At 37.8% G+C, this 26,878-nt stretch overlaps 1 protein-coding gene across 1 annotated transcript in view; it reads left to right on the top strand.

The window, feature by feature from the left end:
• LOC122807215 (tubulin polyglutamylase TTLL13-like) overlaps positions 1-22,133 on the top strand; it is a 2,572,017-nt gene extending 2,549,884 nt beyond the window's left edge. The window contains exon 17 of the mRNA XM_044078283.1: positions 21,800-22,133. Within this exon, the coding sequence (XP_043934218.1) occupies positions 21,800-21,812 (13 nt within the window). The 3' untranslated portion in view covers positions 21,813-22,133. The remainder of the gene's footprint in view (positions 1-21,799) is intronic.
• The last annotated feature ends 4,745 nt before the right edge of the window (positions 22,134-26,878 follow it).

Genomic DNA, 26,878 nt, shown 5'->3' with positions numbered 1-26,878 from the left:
AGGGCCGCCCAGGATCTGAAGTAGCTGGGGACTCTGTCCCGTCAGTCAAGAATGAATGAATATTGACAACATCAAATAAAGAAGTTATGTTCTTACCATAACATTCCATCTGTGTTGTTGATCTTCATTCATTCTTGACATCCCACCCTCCTGCCCCCTCCTAGAGACTCCTGGAGGTTCGGAACTAGTCCTGGGGTTGTTATAGGGTTGTTGCTCAGACAGAGCTTCCATGTTTTCTTTATAGTAGGTAAACTTGATATTAGGTAATGGGAAGAGAGACATTATGGGTAGAGCCTTAGCTTGAGATTTTTGGCTGGTGTGAGCTTTGTATAATGGCTGAGTCGGTTTTGAGGGTTTGGAACCGAACCCATCAGTCAAGAATGAAGATCGATAGCACAGATGGAATGTTATGGTAAGAACATAACATCTTTTGCATTGTACTTCTTAATATGATGAGGCTTTTTTTTTTATACTTTCCTAACTTCTCTGAACATCACTGGACACACATCTAAACCTAGCCCCATACTGTGAAACTGCTAAAGTTTAAAAAAAAAGAAAATACCCAGTCGCCTTAAGTAGCATATCTGTGTTTAAGGGACATTGCAGGACAGTTTTGAATTTCTTAACTGAAAACAATAACATGCAAAAATTTACTAGTAACCTGTTTTTTTACCTTTGAAGCACATTCTAAGATTATATTTATAGACGTGACAGTCAACAAAGCTGGAGAACATGAATTATGAAGCTATTTTTGAAACCAGTAGGAAATGCATATGTGCATAGCAGCATTATGTATCCTTAGTCTAAGAAATCTAATATTATTAAAATCTCTGTTTATCTGAATATCTAAACTGACATTTTAATGCATCAGCTTTTTCTAATACAATAGATGTACTGACACAGCAGGTTAAAAAAAGGCATACACCAATGCTTGTAATCATACCTTTCAACCTCTGAGTGGAAGAAATCAGGGCAAAGTCAAAAATACTGGGGGGGCAAAAGACCAAAAATGGAAACAGATTTTAAATATTGTTCTTATAAATGTAGAAGGTTGTCAGAATAACAGTTTTTGTGTTAGCATGTATTTTCTAAAGGATATAAAGTCTGAAACTCAAATGTCTATCAAGATTTAATGACTTCACTACTCAGCAAATTACCAGAAAACCACAAATTTTATGAGGAACAGACCAAAATTATGAGTCAAAGATCTGGACATTCTGCAAAAATCTGGACAGTTAAAATATATGCTTGCAATATGGACCCATATAAAAAATGAATAATAAGAACCAGCAATGTAATGTTAAGAGAGAAGACTTTGCCTGAAGGCAGTCCTTTTAAGTAGGGTTGCACTTAGAAGGTCGAGGTGGGATTGGTCGAACCCACTTCGTCAGGAGGTCGAACCCGACATTGTTGAAATACAGATGTCGCCCCCATCTTGAACCATGTTAAAGCCCGTTCCGAGGTTTACTGCAATTTGTATTTTGACAATGTCAGAATTCGACATTGTTGGTTTTGCGGAAAGGGGTCGATGATACCATCATTCGATGGTGTCACGTTCGACCTTCCGATGGTAAACCTTTGAAGTATTTATGACTGATATCTGATTGATATCTGATAAACAATATCATGCAATAGGTGAGACCACATCTTTTACATACAGATTTGTCAGAAATACTAAATCTTGGACAGCAAGACCAAGGCACCCAAAAGCAATATGAATATTAGGAAATTTGGTACCTTTTTGTGAAGTAGTAGTTTACTGGGTAAAAATGTGAATGTGACTGACTATGTACATCAAAAATAACCAAAGCAAAAACTCTAGCAGGCAGCCAGATGAAACCCAAGAAGCAAAAGTCAATCCAATAAAAGAAAAAAACTAGGAGTCCGACTATAAAACACTTTAATGATGAAGCTTTAGAATTCACAAGATTCTTTCTCACACAACATAAAATCAACAATGCTAGTCAGTTTAAATATAAAATGCAAGCCAATCATATTCAAAATGCAGTCATCTGCCCAACAAAAATGCACTGGATAAATAATACTACCTAAAACATGAGTCTATATTAGAACACCGAACATTTGAAATGTTGAGTGTTCTAATACTGACCTGTTTTCAGCGAACGCGGAAAATATCGAAGTAACAGGAAACTGAATTCTTTCCTAGGAAAAAAATTTGGTTGTCCGTTTCTGTTGCTTCAGTATTTTCAGCTCTCTGGTGGAAAGTTACAGGTCGGGTTCAGGTAAGTGTGCGATTGTGTGGACGTGTGGGTTAGGGTGGGTTAGGTGAGTTAGGGTTAGGGCACGGGTCAGGTAAGTGTGCGATTGTGTGGACGTGTGGGTTAGGGCGGGTTAGCTGAGTTAGGGTTAGGGCCCTGGTGAGATGACTGTGCGATATTGACGGACCTTTGGGTTAGGGTAAGGTTAAGGTAAGTGGATAGTTAGTGGTGTATGTATAGTTTAGTGTAGGGTTAGGTGTAAGTGTTTAGGTGTATGTGTGTGGATTGCTGTTTGCTGGGTGTGCTTGTGTTGTGTGTATGTGTTTTGGAACATTCGCTGTTCCGAATGTTCAATGTTTTTTTTTTCGATTGCTAGGGTTTGATATTAGAACACTCGACATTTTGAATGTTCGGTGTTCTAATATAGACCCCTAAAACATAGTCCAAAAAGATGTTAAGGCATATTAAAACATTTATTGAGACATAGAACCCAGAATACATACAAAGCATATAAAAATGTAAGATAAAAAATATATAAAAGAGCATGTAAAAACATATAGAAGACACATAACGAAATTCCATTTCATACATAGGTATGCTTCTTCTTAAGTAATGGTTTTATACAATTCTTACCATTTAGACCTAGAAACTTGTCAGCTCTAAAGAAATGTATCCATTTATATTCGGCCATGTCAGTATCGTTTACAAGAACACCCCCCTCTTTTTTGCTTACAAATTCTTTGTAAAACCTTAAATTTGAAGGAATGTTCAGTACCGAATTGCATAATGTGTTTACTAAGAACATTAGTCTCTATCTGCCTGCAAATCTCAGACAGATGAGAACCAATTCTTTCTTTAAATTTTTGGTTAGTTTTACCCGTGTAAAATCATTCACATCTTACGCAGTTCGCAAAGTATATCTCATTTTCTGTTAGACAGTTTGCTGAAGCGTTAAATATCAAGGGCTTCTTTGTTGTTGGAGGCATAAATTCCTTATCTAAACTAATATACTGGCAATAGATACAGTTATGGCAGGAGACAGTCCCCTGTCTACTAAAAGGAAAATTCTTATGAGAATCAAATACTTGATCTTTGTAACAGAGTCTTTGTTTTAAGTTTCTTTCCTTTTTATAAATAAAATGTGGTTGCATGTTAATAATTTCACTAATATTTGGGTCATATTTCAAAATAACCCAATTTTTTCATACTATATGTTTAATAAAGTTTGTGTGCCTATTGTACTTTGTGGGTCTATATTATGTATTCGAACTTTCAAAACTTTTAATCCCATATGTTCGACAACATATGGCTGAAGTTTGAACGATCGAATATACAATAACAAGGAAAAAAGAAGAAAAAAACTTACCTTAATGGTACGAGCAGGGGGAACACCCCCCCTGCACCCCCTATGTCGGGGGCTGCATCCCCCCACACCCCCCTTCTTAAATATACCAACTTCGAGACCGCACTTCAGTGCAGAAAAGGGAAATTCTCCCATTCAGCACCGTTACATTTAACCTTCGAACTCTTGAAATGTCGATCATATGGTCGACCATATGACATTCGACATTTCAAGCGTTCGGTGTTCTAATAGGAACCCATATTTTGTGACATATCTCATATGATATTTACTATTATCTTTAGGCCTTTCCTCATTACTCCCAGGATTCCTTCTAACACTGGAGAAGTAGGGTGCACCTAAATCTTCATGTTTAGAAGTAACATAGTTCCTATTCCTTTCTAACAACTCTGTATTGTATCCTCTAGTTACAAAGTCTAATGTCATACTGTCTCTTACATAAAACCATCACCTCCTGTGTTCAGGCTGTTAGCCAGGAATTGACTACAAACAACATATTATAAACAAATGTAAGATGCATACTATTATAATGAACATATCATGTTGAGTGAACATTTTTTCTGTAAATATGCATATTAAAACAAGTATTGCTGAAAGATACAATAAGGTCTAAAAAGCTAATTTTATCTGTTGAGCTGTTGACATCAAAGCATAAAAAATCTGTAGTGCCTTGTAAGTCAGCAACAAACTGATGTAATGAGTCCAAATTTCCAGCCCAAATAAGAAAGATATCATCCATGAATCTTTTATAAAATACTAAATTACTATTCAAATGTTCTGTACCAGTACCATAAATATGCATCTCTTCCCACCTAGTGAAAACTATGTTAGCATAACTATTCGCAATGGGGGTACCTATAACTACTCCAAATTGGTGATGCAAGATCTCCTCATTAAACATAAAAATATTATTATTGAGTACCATATCGAACATTAAACAGCAAAGTTTTATTTTCTCAGTTGGGAAATTACTATGGTTGCATAGAAATTCTCTCAGGAACTCAATGCCTAATTCATTAGGAATAACCATGAAAAGAGACTTTATGTCCGTTGTGACTAACATAATGTTCATTACTTCATTTCTTTCTGTCCATTCATATAATTGAAGCAAAAAGTTATTTGTATCTCTTATATGACTGTTGCTATGCATTAACAAAGGATGAAGCTGTTCTTCAAGAAACTTAGAAATGGGGTTGGTTACCCACTGGCCACCAGACACTACTGGTCTCATTGGTGGTACCTCAGTATTTTTATGTACTTTGGGTAAACCCTAAATTGCTGAAATGACTGGATCAGCCACATATAGAAAATTATATAATTCTGTTGTAATAGATTTATCCATCAATAAATCATACAAAAGCCTTTAACACTAAATACCAAAACAAACCAACTCCCAAGTCAGGGTAAAATATTGAGAATAAAAAATTCACGACAACTGCTTCAAGTAACCAGCAACCACACCAAGCCCAGGAAAGTATGTCTTTAATACACACCGACTAAGCGCTTTCACCAAATAATTGGCTTCTTCAGAGTCAGTGTCACAAAACAACATAACCATTTTATACAAAAAACTAAATGACATCACCAACCCATTCAATTAATTAATGCACACGCCCATTCAATCAAACAACAATTATTATACCAATTTTATACAACTAACCCATTTCAACAATGTATATCCATTTTAAAAAATCACTTTTGAAAAATCACTTTTAAAATTGACATAGAAGTTCTTGTGCAAAAATCACATATAAATTCACTGTGCTTCAAGACTGGCTTTATTGAGATATAATCATTTATACCCGGTTGCCTTGTGGCATTTAATCTCAACTGCCATATTGTTTCTAAAAATGCTACTCTATTGCTAACATCACTTCCTTGCTCAGTAACAACCCTATCTATTATAAAAAATACAAACTTTTTGAACCCCCTACAAGTAGTACTATGAAGGTATAGTGCATTGTGTGGGTCCTTATTCTTCACTGCTCTAACATGCTCAACAATCCTTTCACGCAGTTTACGGGTAGTCATGCCCACATAAAATGCATCGCAGGTTGTGCATGAGGCCACGTACACCAAATTCTTTGTGTTGCAATTACAAGAACCCGGGCAAGGCAAAGTATGCCCATACCCTTTGAAGCACAGGGCCAGTATTATATAGTATTGCATAGTTTACATTTAGGATGATATATTTAGGATGATATAAAGGAAAGATGTATACGTGTATTAATATTTATATATAACAGAATGTAAAAAATTTTTTTTATGCGATTTTTAATATGTGATTTTTACAAGTGAATTTATATGTGATTGATGGATATACATTGTTGAAATGGGTTAGTTGTATAAAATTGGTATAATAATTGTTGTTTGATTGAATGGGCGTGTGCATTAATTAATTGAATGGGTTGGTAATGTCATTTAGTTTTTTGTATAAAATGGTTATGTTGTTTTGTGACACTGACTCTGAAGAAGCCAATTATTTGGTGAAAGCGCTTAGTCGGTGTGTATTAAAGACATACTTTCCTGGGCTTGGTGTGGTTGCTGGTTACTTGAAGCAGTTGTCGTGAATTCTTTAACACTAAATATTGCCTCATTTTTTGCTGCTGAATTATTCCTTTTAATGTGACATAATCATCCAATAAGTACATCCACTCAGTATACTTGTTAGTGTCCATAATACATTTTTTTTTACCTTATCTGCTTGTTTTATTATAATACCTTCCATTCTCATTAACTTCTGAAATACCTGTTTTTGTTCAGCACTAGGATTATAATATTTACTTTTAGTTGTAGTGGTGCTGCGGTAGCATTGTCGCCTCACAGCAAGACGTTGTCCCGTTCGATTCTCAGCTAGAGCGTCTTCTGTGTGGAGGCATATGTGAATGGGCGCGCCTTCGTTGAAGGTTGTGCATCAGGGCTGGTAACTTGGCACATAAAAATCCTTTACCAAACATTAGCGGACCGGAGTTCTGCTGTGGCAACCCCTAACCGGTATAAACCGAAAGACACAACAAGTTTTATTGTCAAAAAAATATATCATAAATATAATTTTCACACATGTTCTAAAAGGCTTTTACTGTGGGTGTATTGATGGGTACAAAAGTACTGCTGCATTTCAACTTATAACCAAAATCTGAATTAGATGAAGCATCTTTTTTATATAACAATTTTAAATCAAGATTACGCACAGTCAGTTATTTCTTTTGTAAGCAACTGCATTTTGTGGGTTCTACCTGCATGAGGGTCATGGTGCCCATCTGTGTTCTCGGTGTCAGTTCTTCTGTAGTTGATTTTGATCTCTGGTTCATGTTCCTGGTTTTGCTGCAGCCACGTGGTGTCTGTTGAATCTCTAATGGTAGCTGAAGCCATTTCTCTAAAAAATGCTCATTATTTCCTTGTATTAGTTGTGAAGTAGTAGATGGATTATTTGAAGAAACATTCAAGGAAGCATTTAAATTAGCTGTTTCATTTTGTCCAGTTCCATTTGTTTTACTGCTACCTTCCTGACAGTTATCAAAACAGTCAAGCTCATTAACAGCTTCTCCAACGTGGACAGAAACAGGGCCTGCTTCCTTTTCCTGCAGTTGCTCTGTAGAAAGCCGTATATTATGGATAGAATGTGTATTTTGATTTACTTGAGTAGTTTCTTCTATTTTATCACTAGATATTGCCCCTGTCATAGGCAAATTACGGTACTACTGTTTTGGCCATTGAAAAACATTTTCAGCTTTAAATTCATTGTAATCACAAAGTCATTTTCATTTTTTTTTGTGGATATTAAATTATTTTCAAAGGTTTTTAACTTTTCAAGCATGGAATTATACTCTGTGGCAACAAGAGGAAAACCTGCTGCCCCTAAAATACGGTCCTGTAATGACTATTTCTGCAGAAAGCTCTGCTTCAGTATTAGTGAAGAAATCATTCATCATAGTCATATAATCAGTGCTAAGCTGTAAATTCATCTTGTGCCATTTCTTGAACAGCACTGGATATTTATTGCCATATGTAGGCATTTTAGTTTCTAAGGCCCCTGGGAACAATTCCCATCTGTATATAAATCAGAAAGTTAAGTCTCTGCCATTGAAGATGCTTAAAATACTAGTCTAGTTTGTAACATGGAACCTCATCAGATGGCAGCAAAAAGACATCATATCCTTTAAATACATTTGTTGTATGACATCACCTCCCCCCCAGAAAGACAAATACAGAAAATAGTAATCACAACTCATGCAGTTTAAAAGTCAACAATTGTAAATAATCAAACCATTAAAAAAAAAAAATATATATATATATATATATATATATATATGCATCCTATAAAGCAACATTTTTAAAGCATGTGTCAAAAAATATATATAGTATAAAATAAAAAGTTTGTAAAAAAATACATCCTACAAGCAACAAATATAGCCCTACCATTTAAAACAGCTTAAACAGTTCTGTGCCTTGCATTTGCTCAAATACATCCAGCAAACCCAACAAGAAAAACCAGAACAGAAAACCTATGTTAATCACCTATGCAGTGTTTTTAGCTTTAGTAAGCTAGAAATGGAAACCCTATCATTAAGACCCGGCCAACATGTAGCATTCAAACAGGGCTGCCACACTAGCTCTGCTTTTTCTAATAAGTACTGCCAGGCACCCCTCTTTCCGAACAAGATATTATATCCAAAATGAAAAATTTAAATGTGTGGTCTGGGTGTTGTGTAGTATGCATAGCAAGGGCATTAAATTCAAACTTGTCCCTGATGTTCCTTACATGCTCACTTATTCTAACCTTAAGTTTTCGTTCGTTTTTTCCTATATTGAAACAAGGGCATGTATCGCATATTGCACCATACACAACCCTCTCAGTATCACATGAGCCCTTAAATCGCAACCTTAGTTTAATATTGTTGATTTTAACTTCATTATTCTCAAAAATAAAGGAACAAAATTTGCATCTCCCACATTTATGAGTGAAACCAAATCCTGTACTATTCACATTACACTCCAACATGTTCTTTAGATTTCGACCCCTCTTATATACACAAATAGGTTTAGCACCAATGGAACCCCTAATGGCACTATCACTCATCAGAAGTTCCCAGTTTTTAGTCAAAATGTTAAGAACATTTTTAGAGTCATGAGCAAAGGTAGTAAGAAAACACACTTTTGATGAACACTGATTAAAGGCCATATTAAAATTACAAATAGCTTCTGTAGATATAGCAGTATGAACCCCACCTATAACACCCTGGTGTGGTGTAAGAGTATCAATGTTTGATGAAGAAATACTGGACTGTGGATCAAAAATAGGTCAAAAGTGGCCATTTCTTCTCTTTTCAACTACTTCATCCATGATATTTTCGGTGAGTTCCCTGGGGCAACCCCTCTTACAAAACATGCCTTTTAGGTTATTACATTCTATTAAAAAGTTGTCCCATAGGCTCACCATTCTGGCCACTCTAACAAATTGGCCCTTTACCACCCCTCATTTCTGAGAAAAGGGGTGGCAGCTCGTGAAGTGGAGAAAACTGTTAGACTAGGTCTCCTTTCTGTGTATTACAGCCACATAATCTATTAAGTTACATAGTCTTTTTTCAGCAAAACATCCAAATATGCTGTACTAGTCTCTTCAGTAGTGTGTGTAAATTGTAAAAAGGAGGTGGTAGCATTTATATAATTCAAAAACGATGGATTAGGTCTTTGGGCCCCTTCCATAAGATAAAAATATTGTCAAGAAAACAGGTGTACATGTGGCAGTGTGGGAAGAAGGTAGACTGTATCAAAAACCTCCTTTCCCATTCTAACAGATGCAAACAGGTCACAGCAAGGTTGGCCCCAGTGGCAGAATATCTTTTCTGCCACCAATGGATTGAGAGACCACTCGTGAGGTATGAGGATGGTTCTGCTCAATTTGTCCGCAGTCATGTTGGAGCTTCCTGCAATGTGTGTTGCTATTAGAAAGCAGCCAGAAGATATTGGCTATTGCTATACTTTGAGTGCTTCTCGACAAAGAGGGTAAGATCTGGTTCCCCCTTGCTTGTTGATGTACCAATCTACTGACATATTGTCTGTTTGAATCGCAAATGTTCCCAAGGGGAGAGTTTCTTGAAATGCCTGCAATGCTAAGAGAACTTCCCTTATTTCTAGAACATTAATATGCAAATTGGCCTCCAGCTGGGACCAAGTGTTTTGGACTGTCTTTCCCAGATAATGCCCCCCCCCCTGTCTGGGACACATCCATGGTCACTATGGCTAGGGGTTGAGGGGGACAAAGGAACGGCCAGACAAAATTTTGTTGGAGTGAAGCTACCAATTCACATCTTCCTTGCATCAACTGATGATCATAACCAGATGGGTCATTGGCTGATTCAGTAAGGACCATTTGGATGCCAGGAGCCTTTGAAGAATTTGCATGTGATATCTTGCCAGAGGGACTAGAGTGATAGATACTGCCACTGACCCTAGAGTTTGTAAAAGGAGCCTCTCTGTTACTTTCTTGCTGCAAATAATCTGTCTGACTTGCAATCTTATCTCTGTAGTCTTTCTGTGGGAATAGACACAATGCCGGTGATTGTATCAAGCATAGCTGCAATGAATTCCAACTGTTGAGATGGTTCTAAATGGGATTTTTCATAGTTTATAATGATTCCTAAGTCAGAACAAATGAGAAGAGTATACTCTCTTGTCTCTGAATTGACGCCTGGTGGGAGCAGTAAGAAGCCAGTCATTTACATATGAAAACACCTGGAATCCTAGCAGTCTGAGGTGAGCTGCTACCACTGCCATGCATTTGGTGAACACCCTGGCGGCTGTGGTGACACCGAAGGGGAGTGCCTTGAACTGATAGTGCTGGCTACCAGTCAGAAACGCAGAAACCTTCTGGACCGCTTGTCTATTTTTATGTGGTAATATGCATCCTGAAGATCTATTGAGCACATCCAATTGTCTTTTTCCAAGAATGGAAGTACAGACTGAACCGAGACCATCCGGAATTTGGTTTGCTGAACTGATTTGTTCAACTGACAGATTCAGAATTGGTCTTCAGTCCCCTGTTTTCTTTAGCACTAAAAAGAATCTTGAGTAAATCCCAGATCCTCTCTGGTCTGGTGGGACTGCTTGGATGACACTTTTATCAAGCATGTTTTGACTGCTGCATCCCTGTGACTGGGTGGAACAGCTGGGATTCTTCTTAGTCTTTTTGGTTCTTCTAAAAAAGGGATATTGTAACCTCTGGTTATAATCCTCTGCACCCAGTCATCTGTAGTTATCCTTCGCCAGGCAGATTGGTACAGGGATAATCATCCCTCCACGATTTCTTCCAGAGGAAGGCAAGCGGGCCTCTTTTCAGGAACGCTTATAGGAGTTACCAGAGAAAGAATCCCTGGAACCCTGATTCTGCAAGGCACCTCTGCCTCTTGCGCAGAAGTCATTGGCATGTGAGTCCTGGAAAGGCCCTTGGGACTTTTTGAATCGTAGCCTCAAACTTCTCTAGTTCCTGGAATAGGGCCACTGAGGAGTGAAGAAGTGTATGCCCTCTTTAACCTTGGGACTGAACAAGGAAATTATGTCAAATGGAACGTTGATGAAAGAAAACTTAAATGGCTCTGTGAAATCACATAAGTACATTCAGGCATGTCTCCTAATGGCTATGCCAGAACCCTCTACTCTTGTTGTCCCTTTGGCAGCTTGTGCAATTAGCCTCATGGACGAACTGGAAATCAATTCTAGGGTTGCGAGCTGAGAACCTGCTTTGTCTCGAACTCCTTCACCTATTGCCTATCAAGAGTATCTGATAGCTCTTTAATCAGATCTCTCTGAAATCTCATAAAATGTGCCATGTAATTCAAGGACCTGAGAGCGAAGGTCGATGAAGCGTATACCCACTTCCGAAATCTACTCATTGTCCTAGACTCTCTATTAGGAGGATGGATAGTAAGACATTCGTCAGCAAGTTCCTTCTTGGTGGCTGTCGCTACCACCGTGGTATCCAGAGGAATTCCCTTGGCTCAGTATTGCTGAACCTGAGGGGCTGAAAGGATACAGTCTAGTCTCTTTGGAATTGACTTGATAGAGTCAGGTAGCCTCCGGGCCCACTGAGCTGTCAACTTAATGAGATTATCAGTGGGTGGACAGAACCAAGAAATAAAGGACTGGTTACAAAAAGCCTCTAGATATACTGATTCCTCAGAGGAAGGCTGGAAGGAAGTCCAGCTATCCCTCAGTTTTAGGATCTCTAGGATGTCCCCAAAGAAAACATCTTCAGGGGTGACTTAGGGGAACCTTCCCCTTTATCAAAATTGGTATTTTCTGTGAAGGACTTTTTCAGGGAGTCCAAGTGCTTCCTCTTGCACTTTCTGTTCGAAATTACCTCTTTGATGGGGTGTTCCGGAGAAGTATATGAAGATGACATAATCACTGCAGTTTGATCCTGAGTCTTTTGTGCCCTCTAGCCCAGGGAAGAGACTGGGGGAAGCTCTGGTCAAGAGGAAGGACAAGACATTTGGTCCAACAAGGAAGGCATAGATTGTTGGCCCACAATAGACAAGGCCTTCTCCATGGTATGGAAGTCAGGCCCCCCCCTGTAGAGGTATGAAAGCCCAGAACCAAAATAGATTCATTTGGATCATGGTCCCACCCCGCACTGAGGAGGCCGCCTCTAAAGCCGAAGCCAGAATTGAGTTTACATATGCCAAAGCACCGAGGGGCATGGAAGGCTCCAAAAGGATCGAAGTTGAACCCTGCCCCATGAAACCAGCAAAGAATCCCTGACCCCAGAAGGCTTCTAGATCCAACAAACCCAAAGAACTCAGGGTAGCTATTGGTGCCAGAGAAGGAGCTCTGACCAGCACTGAAACAGTCAAGGCTATTAAGGTCAGTACCAGGGGCTCATAAAGCTCAACTGAAGTGGAAGTAGGCAAGGTTCCAGAGCCAACACTGCTAGAAACTTTCGAAGGAGATAATCCCCTGACTGCAAGGAGCTGATCCACCAGTCTGATAATATCAGATTTTGTTAGACACTTGGTGGAACGGACAGAAGAAACTGAAGGAGATCAGGGTATAAGTTTCTCCACAAAAGGACTGTGAGGATGGTCCACAAAAGGATCCACTGTGGGTGAATATCTGATGCGTGGTAATTCTTTAAATGAAAACTCCTTCGGTTCCGGGGGTTTGGTTGGCATCAAAGGGGAGGAGTCCGTAACTGACATTGGTGTCAATGTAATTGGTGCAGAAACTAGCACTGATGGCACAGCAGATTGAGTCACTTGACCCACCAGTTCCGAGGAAACTCTAGGAACTGTAGGAGCTATGGCCATTTTAACTGGCAGTTCCAAAGAATGTGTCGGAACCGACTGACTTCTTTTCTTAGGCATACTTGAAGAAGAAGAAGGTGAGCTTGCATCAGTTTTGGGACCCGATAAGGCCTCGTCAAAGTCTGATTTGAGCAGACCCTTCAGAAAAAGCTTATTTTTGCAGTCGATTAGAGCCCTATGGCTAAAACTGTGACAAATTGTATAGTCCTCCTGCAAATGTACAACCCCTAATCAATAGACACAAAGAGTGTGTCCATCGGAGTTAGGAAGCTTCCTATCACATTTCTGGCACCTTTTGAAGCCAGAAGTCCCTTTAACTGGCTTATCTACCATAACAAAAAAGGTCTCACACACACACACTCACAGAAAAGGCTGAAAAGCTAACAAAAGGTTTTTTTTTTTTTTTTTTGCTGGTTTTAACTAAATTAGGATAAGACAGAAAGGTAGGACCAACAATGGTACCTAAGAAATACCGGTAAGGATAAAAAGAAAAATACCAGTGATGGGTACGTAAGAAATTACCAAAATGGTAGACTAATGAAAGAGGTCACATGCACACAAGACAAACTATATAACAGAGGAGCGGGTAGTTGAAAGAGGAAAGATAATACAGATACAAGACGAAAAATGTCAGTTTTAGAAAAAATTAGCTGTCACTCGAGAGCTCAGAAGAAAGAACACGTCTGGCACTATGAAGCGGCAAACAAGATCTGAGGTAATCTTGTGAGGAGCATTATGGGTAGAGCTTAGCTCAATAGTGTTTGGAAGGTGTGAGCTGGAATAACGGCTGAGTTGGTTCCAAGGTTCGGAAACAAGCCCACTGTCAAGGATTAAATGAAGATTGATAACATCAGATCCATTACTTAAGAAGTATACCTATGTATAAAATGGAATTTAGTTATATGTCTTCTATATGTTTTTACATGCTCTTTTATGTTGTTTATATTACATATTTTATATTACATTTTTATATGCTTTGTATATGTTCCTGGTTCTATGTCTTAATATATATGTTTTAATATGCCTTAAAATGCTTTTTAGACTATGTTTTAAGTAGTATTATTCATGCAGTGCATTTTTATTGCTTAGATGACTGGATTTCAAATATGATTGGCTGGAATTTTATATTTAAGCTGACTAACATTGTTGATTTTATGTTGTGATGAGAACGAATCTTGTGGATTTGAAAGCTGGACTCCTAGCTTTTTCTTTTATTAAATCAAAAATAAAGTTATGTTGGAATAGGGTAAAGTCTTCTAGCTGTGTACATAAATTTAGTGAAAGAATCTGTGAATATCTTAATATTATTAAAACTATTGCAAAGATAAAAGTAAAAACTGCTGCACACCGTGTCGCTAGGAACACCAACAGTATCAAAGCCAGAATAAATCAATTAAATAAAAAACTGCTGGTGTTCGCTCCAGTTACCTTTTAGTTTTTAAGGAAGCAAAAAGTAAAATCAACAAGTAGTCCCAGTCTATTCAGACCACAAATAGATCAAAGGCACGACAGTCAATGATAGAACGATATGAGTCCAACGACACAAGATGCTGGAGATTCCAAATGGTATCAAAAATCTGTTTTATTGGATCCACAAGCAGACGGTTAGCGCTTTCGCAATAGATGCTTTGTCAAACCAATAATTGGTTTGACAAAGCATCTATTGCGAAAGCGCTAACCGTCTGCTTGTGGATCCAATAAAACAGATTTTTGATACCATTTGGAGTCTCCAGCATCTTGTGTCGTTGGACTGCATAGTCGTTTCTATCATTGGACTGTAAAGTCGTGCCTTTGATCTATTTGTGGTCTGAATAGACTGGGACTACTTGTGTGCTGTTGGATTTTTGCTTTTTGCTTCCTTAAAAACTAAAAGGTAACTGGAGCGAACACCAGCAGTTTTTTATTTAATTGATTATTAAAACTATATTAATAATGATTTGTATAAACATTCTGTACAATGAAAAACTGGTGCTTTTTTATTTCAAATGTTGAACGTTGTGGGCGGCAGACATTTATGATTATTGTTAAGCCTCTAACTATAGCCAAACTGTTTGAGACACACATTTGTTCAGCTCTAAAGGTCAGCATTGACATCCTTGTCAATGTTTAACATGCGAGTTATGATTACAGACACCCAGTAATAATTCTTTGTAGTACATGGAGTTTCCACTCCCTATGTACTACTAGCTATACAGAAAGGATAGGAATGTAGTATTTTACAGTTTGAAAGCCATACATACTTATTGCTGCCACAGACATTGGGCAGAAGCTAAAGTTTTTTTGTAATGAATGAACAGCTTTAAAAGCTGAGACACTTCACACTGCCATATGTTTTTGCGATGGAGTGATGTGTATTACAATTTTAAAGCTGTGAAAATGTTTTAGATGCTGTTGTATGTTAGCTGCTATTAATGCTGTGGCACAAGACTAGAGCTTAACAGAACAGAAAGGTATTTAATAAGCATCATTAATACCTCAGTAAGACATGCAGTAAAATGCAGCTATAATACCTCAGTAAGACATGCAGTAAAATGGAGCTTTAAAGTAGTCTATTAATTAATAAAATTAAATACTAGATGTCTGTGAGTGCTGATAACCCATATCCTGCAGCACTAAATAATGCCTGGCATTAAATATTAATTCATATCAACAGTATAATCAGAAAATTCCATGCTATTTTTGGGTGTAATGGGGATTGTAAACATGTGCTGTTTTTATTTTTCTCCCCTCTTCACTTTTTCTTCTTGTGCAGTTTTGAGAAACATAGGCAATGTAATGATTAAAAAAGGAGCCTGGTTAAAGGGGCATGACAGTTCAAATTAATGTGTTTTTTTCATTCTTGCATGGGGAAAAGAATGGTTAAGGACCTTTGTTTTAACAGAGAGAGCAAGTAAATAAAAAAGAATATTGAATATTATAAGGCTTTTTTTTCTAGCACTTGCATATATGTATACTAAGTAGCATTTCTGCAGCTGGTCTGCATGACTCCGTGGAGACAATCTGATAAAGAGAATCTGGAGACAGTCTGGTGGAAGGGGATTGGCTGAGGGAAAAGAAAAAAAAGAACAGAGAAATTGGCTAGGACATAATGCTTAATGGTCTCTGAAAACAATCAGGGGTTTTCCCAGGTGTGACTGCTTTAAAGATAATACAAAACCAGTTAGACTTGAAGTAAAGTTTTCTCAGTTTTTTTATGCAATGGTGACACTAATATAAACAGGTGATTTTGTTTTTTCTTGTTCACCCTTCTTCTCTTTTTTTCTTTGTTCAGTTTTGAGAAATGTAGGCACTGCAATGGAAAAAAAGGAGGAGATGGGGAGAGCAGAAGGATCTGGTTAAGAGAGTATGACAAAAGAAAAATCAATGTGCTTTTTCACATGCTTGCATAGGGAAATGACTAGGTAAAAACCCTAGGCAGTATCTAGTAACAAGTTTATTATAAAGCATGTAAATGAAAAAGAATATTGAGTATTGCAAGGCTTTTTTTCTGATAAACAAGGAACCTTAGCAGTTTTGTGTCTGGTTTGCATGTCATTAGAAGACAATTTGATAAAGAGAAATGGCTTGGACAAAGTGTTTACTGAAAGCATTCAAGTGTTTTCTCAACTGGGAAAGTTATACAGATATACAAAATCAAATAGCACTTTCTAATACCACAGGTTGTACCATCCGTCTTAGCATGACTAACCTTTATGTTTGGTTAACTTTAGCCTGTCTGTGTAGCTATCAACTTAAAACTTATGTTCTTATTAGGAAGCAAAAACTTTAATATTTGAAGATGTATATAGTTTTGTGTGTTATTGTTAAGTTCTTAGGTTTTAGGATGTTTTTTTTTTTTGGGGGGGGTGTTGTTTGTTCTGTTTGAGGGCTTTCAAAAAAACAAAAAGCTATGTAAGGTGTGATGTAAGCACAAATGAATTATGACAAGAAACAACTGTATAAAAGACCAACCTGCCGAACAGTATATACATGTAACATAAAAGTTGGAACTAGACATTTAGCAAAACAGAATGTATATATAAAAGGTGGTAATAATAACTGTATAAGAAAATGATGGTTTCTGTAATGTCTTTCAATGTGAATGGTCTTACAGATAAATATAAAAAAGAGAGAGTAGTGAACTATATTAAAAAATGTAGAGTCCAAATACATATGCTACAGGAGACACACCTGGAAAGAACTGAACATGTGAATTCGATAAAAAAAGATTTTCAGGATGGTTATTCAGTGGAATATCTGGGGCAAAGGAAAAGACGAGTACTTATATTAATTACAAGAGGAGCTCCAATAGTGATAGAAGAGGGGGGGAGATAATAATGGAAGATACATAGTACTAAGAGGCTACTGGCTAGGGAGGAGTATTACACTGGCATGCATTTACATCCCCACTAAAACTGCTATAATGGAGCTTAAGAATATTCTGTGAGAAAGAATCAGCTTTCGGCAAGGAATATTACTTATAGGTGGAGACTGGAATTTGGTTTGCAACACTGAAGATGTGTCTAGGGGCCTAGAAGGGAAAATATGTCAAAGGAGGGTAGATTTCTTGAAGAATTTTATGAAAATGTTTAGCATGGAAGATGTGAATTCAGTACTAGGAGTTCAGAATGAATTTACGTATTACTCACCGAGATACAAAAAATAGGCTAGGCTAGATAGATTTTATATCTCACAGGAACACATGCATTTAATTAAAGGTCTTGAAATGCACCCAATAACTATTTCAGATCATTCGCCAATAATAACTAAAATAAAAATGAGACACTGGCACTTTCCCGTCTACAGGTTGAAAAGAGAGGAATTTAAGGAATGGGTTGTGGAATGAATTCAACAGCTACTAGAGAAGATATAATTATCTTCTGCAAAACATAGCTGAGTGGGATAAAATTAAAGTGCAGTTTAAAACTAGGTTGGAAATAAAAGAAAGGCAGATATGGTTAACCTGTAACAATAATTATTTAGAGGATTTGCCAAATGTTAAAGTATTGCAAAATATGGGAAATCTTTCAGAACAAGAAAAGGAGCAACTGCAGAATGCTAAACAGAAAATAAGGGATTGTCTGGATAATATGCACTAGTTTAGAAAGATTGCTGTTAAGCAACTGTTTTTTGATAATAATTCTAGAGCACAAAAACTTTTAGCGCAGCTCAGGCAACAGAAAGTGGAAAGGGCAGTGACCAAGCTTAGGGAGCCTATAACAAGGACGATAACAAGAGACCCTGTAGAAATATTAGAAATATTTTGGAAATGTTATGAAAATTTGTATAAAGCAGAGAAATATGGAAATCAAGAAAAGGTACAAATGGAAATGTTTATGGAAGAATTAAATATGCTAAAGTTAGAGGGAGACAAGGCTCAATTACTAACAGGATAGGAAGGGATGGGATAAAAATGGCTATGCATAACCAATCTACAGGAAAGTCCCCAGGAATAGATGGTATTCCTGTGTAGGTTTGGAAGTTAGGAGGGAAGAAACTGAAAAAGACCTGAAAGGTTTTGTTTAACAGTATTTTAAGAGGAGGAGTAGTACCAGCATCCTGGAAGAAGGCAGTGGTAGTGGTAATACCTAAAGATGGTAAAGATACATTGGATCTAGCTTCATGCAAGCCCATTTCAATAATAACCATGATTATAAAGTGTTTATGTCTGTAATGGCTAAAAGAATGGCAAAAGTGATACCAAAACTGATAGATATGGATCAGTGTGGTTTTGTGGTGGGGAGGCAAACATGTGACAATATTAACAGAACATTGATGATCCAGAGGGAAGCACAATGTAAGAAAGTACCACTTTTATTGGTGGGTCTTGATGCAGAGAAAGCATTTGACAGCGTAGACTGGGACTTCATGAGCAAGGCAATGGAAGCATTTGCTTTCCCTGATACAATTGTAAGTTTGATTAGAAGAATATATGAGGGATCGGAGGCCTGAATTAAAGTGGGCAGGGTCCTCTCCAATAACTTTTGCTTGACTAAAGGAACCAAGCAGGGTTGTCCTCTTTCTCCTTTGTTGTTTGCATTATATTTAGAACCACTGGCAAAGAAAATAAGGGACTCAGAAATTCAAGAACATAATTGTGATGGTAGTCAGGAAGAGTTGGCTTTATTTGGAGATGATATTATTTTATACATGACAAAACCAGAAAGGGACATTACAGTGTTATGGAACACTTTAGGACAGTTTAAAATCTTCTCGGGATACAAAATTAATGAAGCTAAAACAAAGGCAATAGCACACAAATTGGTCCAACAGTATCCATACTTATGGAGACATGATAAAATGAAGTATGTAGGAGTATGGATTAGAAATGATTCTGTGGTGGCAGCTAATGATATGTAGGAAGACGGTCCCTATTAGATCAACGAAAAGGCTAAAGATCAAACGGTCTATTGATCGAAAGTGTCATTCTTCTAAATAATTATTGTGGGGGGCTGTGCCCCCCACACCCCCCACTAATTATATATACTAACTCTGAGATTGCACTACAGTGAGGAAAGGGCAAATTTTCCAATCTTCACTGTACTGCAGTCTCACAATGCTGATTCCGAAGAATGGCATTTTTGATTTCTAAGCCATTCGATCTTTAGCCTTTTTGTCGATCTAATAGGGACCCTAGGAAGAGGCTAAACAGAAGATAATACAAAAATTGAGAATCTGGAAGTTGTGTTACATGAATTTGGATAAGATACAAGCCATTAAAATGCTTTTATTCCCTCTAGTCTTAGATACAAGCCATTAAAATGTTTTTATTCCCTCTAGTCTTATACACAGGTCAGGCATATTTTTATTAACCAGAGAAAGTATGGAGAGCAATTAAAAAAAGAGTTAAAAGATTTTATCTGGGAAGGGAAAACGGCAATGATTAAGTGGGATAAGCTGATTTTACTGATATGGCAAAGTGGAATAGGACTACAGAATTTGAGGGGGTATTTTAGAGCAACACAGTTAAGGCTCTTATACATAGCACAAGCAGAAAACTATAATTCAAAGTGGAAAGGAATGATGCTGACACAGGGAGGAAGCTCAAGAAGTAAGGAGAGATTAGGATTTTGGATGCAGACTCTTAATCAGAGCAACCAAAATCATACAGAGTATTATATTCATAAAGTAGCAGAGAGTATTCTAAGAACCAAACCAGCACAAGAATGGAGAAAAGAGATTTTGCTAATAGGGATGACTGCAGTCAGGGATTCAGATAATAGGCAAGAGGGGGCTGGAATTTATTGGAGAAAACTGGTAAAGGAACCAAGGTATTTGGAGCAAATAGCTAGAGAGAGAAAGGTACTAGAATGGGCTAGAATGGGAAGACGACAATAATTTATTTGATCTGCAGATTAGAGATTGCCTTCCATCTCAAGGACTGACATCAGAGTATAGTTAAAGAGAAAGAACTAGGGGGCTGCTAAATGAAAGAGTAGCCCTGGTAGAATAGAATCTAGAACAGAAGCTGCCATTAAAAAAGGAATAATTAGTAAAGCATATAAAATATTGCATGATAATTATAAGAATCAATCAGAGGAGCTTAGAAAGGATTAGGAAGAGAGATTGGATGAGCAATTCACAAAGAGACAGTGGGGGATATATGTATAACTCCCAAATATGCAACAAAATTTGGAAGATTTAGGATCTTTGCATGGAAGTGTTTACATAGGCATTTTATACTCCAAGTAGAGTCCAAAGAATTTTTCCTCAGGTGGATAGCAAATGTTGGAAGTGTGACAGACAAGAAAGAGGTAGCTGGGAACATATCTTTTGGGAGTGTAATGAGCTGGCAGACTTTAGGGATTCCCTGCAGACCACTTTGTTGAGTGAGTGGATTGGATTGACTGGGAAGATGACTTTTTGAGTTATGATACAGAATCTGAATTGCCTGGACACAGTAAAGCCTTGCTGACTCTAATTATGGTGGCTGCCAAAAAAAGCAATTATTAGGAAATGGAAATCAAAGTCTAGACCAACTTTACTAGAAGTAGTGACTATAGTAATAGAGATAAAACAACTGGAACTGGGATCATTAGAAAAGGGAAGGAACAAACTACACAGGAAAAAATGGGAATTGTGGGAACAATATATGCAGAGCAGGAATGAGGTTTAAGAGGCAGGATTTGAATGAGCCGTGTAATGCTTAACTAACAATGATTGGAAGGTTGGTAACTGAAGTATAATGTTTGCAACTACAGTTGTTTCAATGGTGTCTGTGATGTAAACTGTAACCAAAGTGGCATCATTTTGTATGTTTTTCATTTATATAAACACACATATAAAACAGGTAGTTTTAAACTGCTACACCACTGCTTGAGATAGATACAGATGTATCTCCATAATCTATGGTGATTTTTCCACTCTTGACAGTGAAATCTCTCTCTTTAGGATATGTCTGTGCAGTGTCAGAACTATACATACATCATAATGCAAGGTCCTGTCATGATAAAATGTTGAGGTTAAAATATTTAAAAAGTTGCCAAGTTTTGGCTTTTGGATGAATGTCTCTGAAACATAGTAGAACTAGAAAAATCATTTATAATGTATTACTTCAGTATGTAGTTAGTGAAGAGATAAAGTGGAATAATAGACAAGCAGCACAAGATAAAAAAATGAATGATAATATTTTAGGCCTGTAGTGGGAGGTTTGGGTTGACAGGGGGTGGACAACAAAATGGACTGTTTTTCACTGAAACTAATAGGACTTATTTTAAATTTTATTTAAATTTTAGATAACTGCATGTTTGACTCTATTCTCCCGGATGATGCTGATTTCATTATTTATTTAAAGAAGCACATAGGGATTATATACACTGCTTTAGGTAACCAACTTCAACAATCATCTTAAAACATTTTCTTATAGTAGAGCAAGTGGTACTGTTATAAATTTCAAGTACATGAAATATTCTAATTTGAACTTGTCCTTTCCTTTTCAGAAGACCAAACTGATTGAACAATCTGGGGAATTAATTTCTGTAGTTCCAGTCTGAGTCGCCCACTGTGTCCATCTGTGTGTAATGTTATTCTGAGCAGTGTCATCCTTGTCTTCATACAGTGTAAAACATTGGGAGGTTTGTTTTTTTACAAAACAGACTAGAACAAGGAAGAAGAACAAAGCATTATCTGCTTTTTATGCTGAAATTTGAAAAAAGAAAAAAAGTGTTAAAAAAAATAAGCTATATGAATTTTTAGTGATAGGAATGTCACAGAAGAATTACTGAATATGTCACAAATAAATAAAATTAAAGATAATGTATGCCTTTGTAATATTATTTCCTACTCATAATTCTTTTTTGCACCTAATTGTTGTAAGGGTTTCAGTCTGGGTTCACCTCTTTCGTTATTGTCAGCAGTGGAAAACATTATCTAATGATAGTATAGTATGTCAGTACTTCCTGCAGTTGGTGATGCTCATAATTATCTCAAAGTGTAACTGTTAAGATTTCATAGTAACTGTTTAATAAATCAATGAATAAATGGAAACCAGCAAAAGGTAAATATTTCAACAGCAGAAGTTTATTTAGACTGTATAACTGAAGCGTGAAGAGGTTAACAGTACAATATCTGACTACGGGCTTGGACTATAAAAACTATACACAGACAAGCTGTGTTAACAGAGGCTAGAAAAGAGATGAAATATAGAATGAAATACCTTTTTGAAGTAATAATTTATGGCAATTTTTATCCTGTTTAATTACAGATATTTTAGAATACTTAGGAGGTGTGGATTACAAGGTAGATTACTTTGCAGAGTCTTTTTTCAAAGTGTCAGAAATGTCCTACTGGAGGGGGCATGGCCAACCCAGCCACTGGGGATGCACAAGACAGTGCATTTCTTCATGCCGGTCCCAAGCCCAGATAAATGGGGAGGGTTACATGAGGAAGGGCATCCAGTGTAAACCTTTTGCCAAATGACATATGCAGACAACAATACAGATTTTCAATAACGGATCGGTCGAGGCCTGGGTTAACAACGAGCACCACCAGTACTGTTAGCCAACAGGGTGCTGGCAGAAATTGGGCTACTGTTGACTGAAGGAGAAGAAGAGGGGGAAGGCATGTCTGAAGGCAGGAAGAGAGGAGGAAGGTTAGGAGTGTTTTAGTGAGGGTAGGAACTTTGAATGTTGGTAGTATGACTGGCATAGGGAGAGAGCTAGCTGATATGATGGGAGAGGAGGAAGGTTGATATATTGTATGTGCAAGAGACCAGATGGAAGGGGAGTAAGGTCAGGTGTATCGGAGGTGGGTTCAAATTTTTCTATCATGGTGTGGATGGGAGGAGAAATGAAGTAGGGGTTATCCTGAAGGAACAGTATGCCAAGAGTGTTTTGGAGGTGAAAAGAGTGTTGGACAGAGTGATGTTTATGAAGCTGGAAACTGATGGTGTAATGATGAATGTTGTTAGTGCATGTGTTCCGCAAGTTGGGTGTGCGATGGATGAGAGAAAAATTTTGGAGTGAGTTGGATGAAGTGGTGGTAAGTGTACCCAAGGGTGAGAGAGTGATGACTGGAGCAGATTTCAATGGGCATGTCGGTGAAGGGAACTGATGGGTAGGTATGGTGTTAAGGAGAGGAATGCAGACGGTTAGATGGAAGTGGATTTTGCAAAAAGGGTGGACATGGCTGTGGTGAATATGTATTTTAAGAAGACAGAGGAGCATAGGGTGATGTACAAGAGTGGAGGAAGATGCACACAAGTGGATTACATCTTATGCAGGAGGGCCAGTCTGAAGGAGATTGGAGACTGTAAAGTGATGACGGAGAAAGGCAGCACAGAATGGTGGTCTGTAGGATGACGTTGGTGATCAAGAAGAGGAGGAGGTGTGTGAGGGCAGTGCCAAAGATCAAATGGTGGAAGTTGAAAAAGGGTGATTGTGAGGTGGAGTTCAGGGAAGAATTAAGACAGACACAGTTAAGAGTTACCAAATAGCTGGGTAACTACAGCAGAGCTGGTAAGAGAGACAGCTAGAAAGGTGCTTGGTGTGACATCTGGACAGAGGAAGGAGGACAAGGAGACCTGGTGGTGGAACGAGGAAGTACAGGAGAGTATACAGAGAAAGAGGTTGGTGAAGAAGAAGTGGAATTGTCAGAGAGATGAAGAAAGTAGACAAGAGTATAAGGAGATGAGGTGCATGGCAAAGAGAGAGGTGGCAAAGGTTAAAGATAAGGATAAGCACTTTGGAGAGTTGTATGAAAGGCTGGACACTAAGGAGGGAGAAAAGGACCTGTACCAACTGGCTAGACCGAGGGACCAAGCTGGGAAAGGTGCAGCAAGTAAGGGTGATAAAGGATAATGAAGAAAATATACTCTCAAACGAAGAGAGTGTGTTGAGCAGATGGAAAGAGTACTTTGCGGGGCTGATGAATGAAGAAAATGAGAGAGAGAGAAGGTTGGATGATGTGGAGATATTGAATCAGGTAGTGCAATAGATGAGCAAGGAGGAAGTAAGGACAGCAATGAAGAGGATGAAGAATGGAAAGGCTTTTGGTCCAGATGACATACCTGTGGAAGCATGGAGATGTTTAGGAGAAATGACAGTAGAGTTTTTAACCAGATTGTTTAATGAAATCGTGGAAAGTGAGAGGATCCCTGAGGAGTGGAGAAAGTGTTTCAGTACCGATTTTTAAGAATAAGGGTGATGTGCAGAGCTATAGTAACTACAGAGGGATAAAACTGATCAGTCAGAGTATGAAGTTATGGGAAAGAGTAGTGGAAGATAGGTTAAGAAGGGAGGCGATGATTAGAGATCAGCAGTATGGTTTCTTGCTGGGAAAGAGCACTGCAGATTCAATGTTTGCTCTGAGAGCGTTGATGGAGAAGTATAGAAAAGGTCAGAAAGAGTTGCATTGTGTCATTGTGGACTTAGAGAAAGCATATGACAGGGTGCCTAGAGAGGAGTTATGGTACTGTATGAGGAAGTTAGGAGTAGCAGAGAAGTATATAAGAGTGGTATAGGATATGTACGAGGGTAGTGTGACAGTGGTGAGGTCTGTGGTGGGAGTGATGGATGCATTTAAAGTGGAGGTGGGATTACATCAAGGATCAGCTCTGAGCCCTTTGTTATTTGCAATGGTGATGGACAGGTTGACAGACAAGCTTAGACAGGAGTCCCCATGGACTATGATGTTTGCAGGTGACATTGTGATCTGTAGTGAGAGTAGGGAACAGGTTGAGGAGATCCTGGCGAGGTGGAGATATGCTCTAGAGAAGAGAGGAATAAAGGCCAGCAGGACTAAGACAGAATATATGTGTTTGAATGAGAGGGAGGATAGAGGAATGGAGAGGATGCAGGGAATAGATTTGGTGAAGGTGGATGAGTTTACATACTTGGGATCAACAGTTTAGAGTAATGGTAAGTGTGGAAGAGAGGTAAAGAAGAGAGTACAGGCAGGGTGGAGTGGGTGGAGAAGAGTGTCAGGAGTAATTTGTGACAGACGGGTAACAGTAAGAGTGAAAATTAAGTTCTACGAGAGGGTAGTTAGACCAGCTATGTTATATGGGTTGGAGACGGTGGCACTGACAAAAAAAGCAGGAGTCAGAGCTGGATGTGGCAGAGTTAAAGATATTAAGATTTGCATTGGGTGTGACGAGGATGGACAGGATTAGGAATCAGTATATTAGAGGCTCAGCTCAGGTTGGACAGTTTGGAGACAGAGCTAGACAGGCGAGATTGCATTGGTTTGGACATGTGCTGAGGAGGGACACTGGGTATATTGGGAAAAGGATGCTAAGGATGGAGGTGCCAGGTAAGAGGAAAAGAGGAAGGGCTAAGATAAGGTTTATGGATGTGGTGAGAGAGACGTGCAGGTGGCTGGTGTGACAGAGCAAGATGCAGAGGACAGGAAAAATTGAAACAGCTGAAAGAAGAAGAAGAATAGTCAGAGAAAACATTTATGGCTTCAACTTCTTCAAAATCAATAGTGTTTCAACTGTTTGGTTATGAGAGAAGATACTTCAACATAAGTCACTCAAAAAACTGTACTAAGGATTCTTGTGTTTAAAAAGACATTCAATCAATATTATCTACTATACAGGATATATTACCTAAAATAGACAAAGTGGATACAAAACTAGAATGTTTCAAAGAAGAGACCAGAAAGAGAATGGAACATTTTGAAGCTATTATGAAACAACTAGATGGACAAATAAGCAGAATGGAAGAGACTGAATAATCATGAAATCAGCTTAACTCAAGCTGAGTCTCAGACTGAATTTCTTAAAAAAAAATACCTGGCTCATAGAAAAACTCAATGATTTAGAAAACAGACTGAGACAAAATAACATTAGAAATTATGGTATACCTGGAAAGTATGAGGGAGACAATATAATTAACTTCTTAACTACCTGGATACATAAAACAAATTTACTTGAAACTTTATATTTTGGAATTGAAAGAGCACATAGATCCCTGAGAGCACCTTCTAAGAAGGAAAACTTATCACTATGCTCAATCATAGTCAAGTTCACATCTAGCTTAGAAAAAGATCAAATATTAAAAGCATCATGGTCCAGCCCATCTATTAAAGTAGGTGAACATGTAGTCAGATTTGACAATGACTATTCCAGTAAAATAATGAGTAAAAGAAAATCCTGTTTACCACTGATCTAGGAACTTGAACAATATTAAAGGCACTCTGTTGTTTCCTGCAAAGATCAAATTATTCCTTTCTGAAGAAACCAAAATATTTTAACACGCTGGAGGAGGCATCCACTTTTGTTAACAGCAATAAAATCCTTAATATTGAAGAAATGGAGTGGAACAGTACATCTCTGAAGAGAAAGAGTGAGCTGAATTCTTGGAAAACCGCTTCTGAAACTAAAAAGCCTAAAAAGAAATTACTCTTATTCACTGATTGTTGGACTATTATTTTCTTTTAAGTAAAAGGCTTGTACTGGACTTGAAGCCTCAAAACATATTTAAGTATGCATTTCTATTTAAGCTAAAGCATTTTTTTCATTATGAGAAATATAAAGGGTTACTTTTACTGTTTGACTATATTTACAGTGAAAGACA

The sequence above is a fragment of the Protopterus annectens genome, chromosome 7.part0, assembly GCF_019279795.1.
Source record: "Protopterus annectens isolate FY-2018-M chromosome 7.part0, PAN1.0, whole genome shotgun sequence".
In the NCBI taxonomy this organism is placed as follows: Eukaryota; Metazoa; Chordata; order Ceratodontiformes; family Protopteridae; genus Protopterus; species Protopterus annectens.
This window is presented reverse-complemented; position numbering and strand designations above follow the sequence as displayed.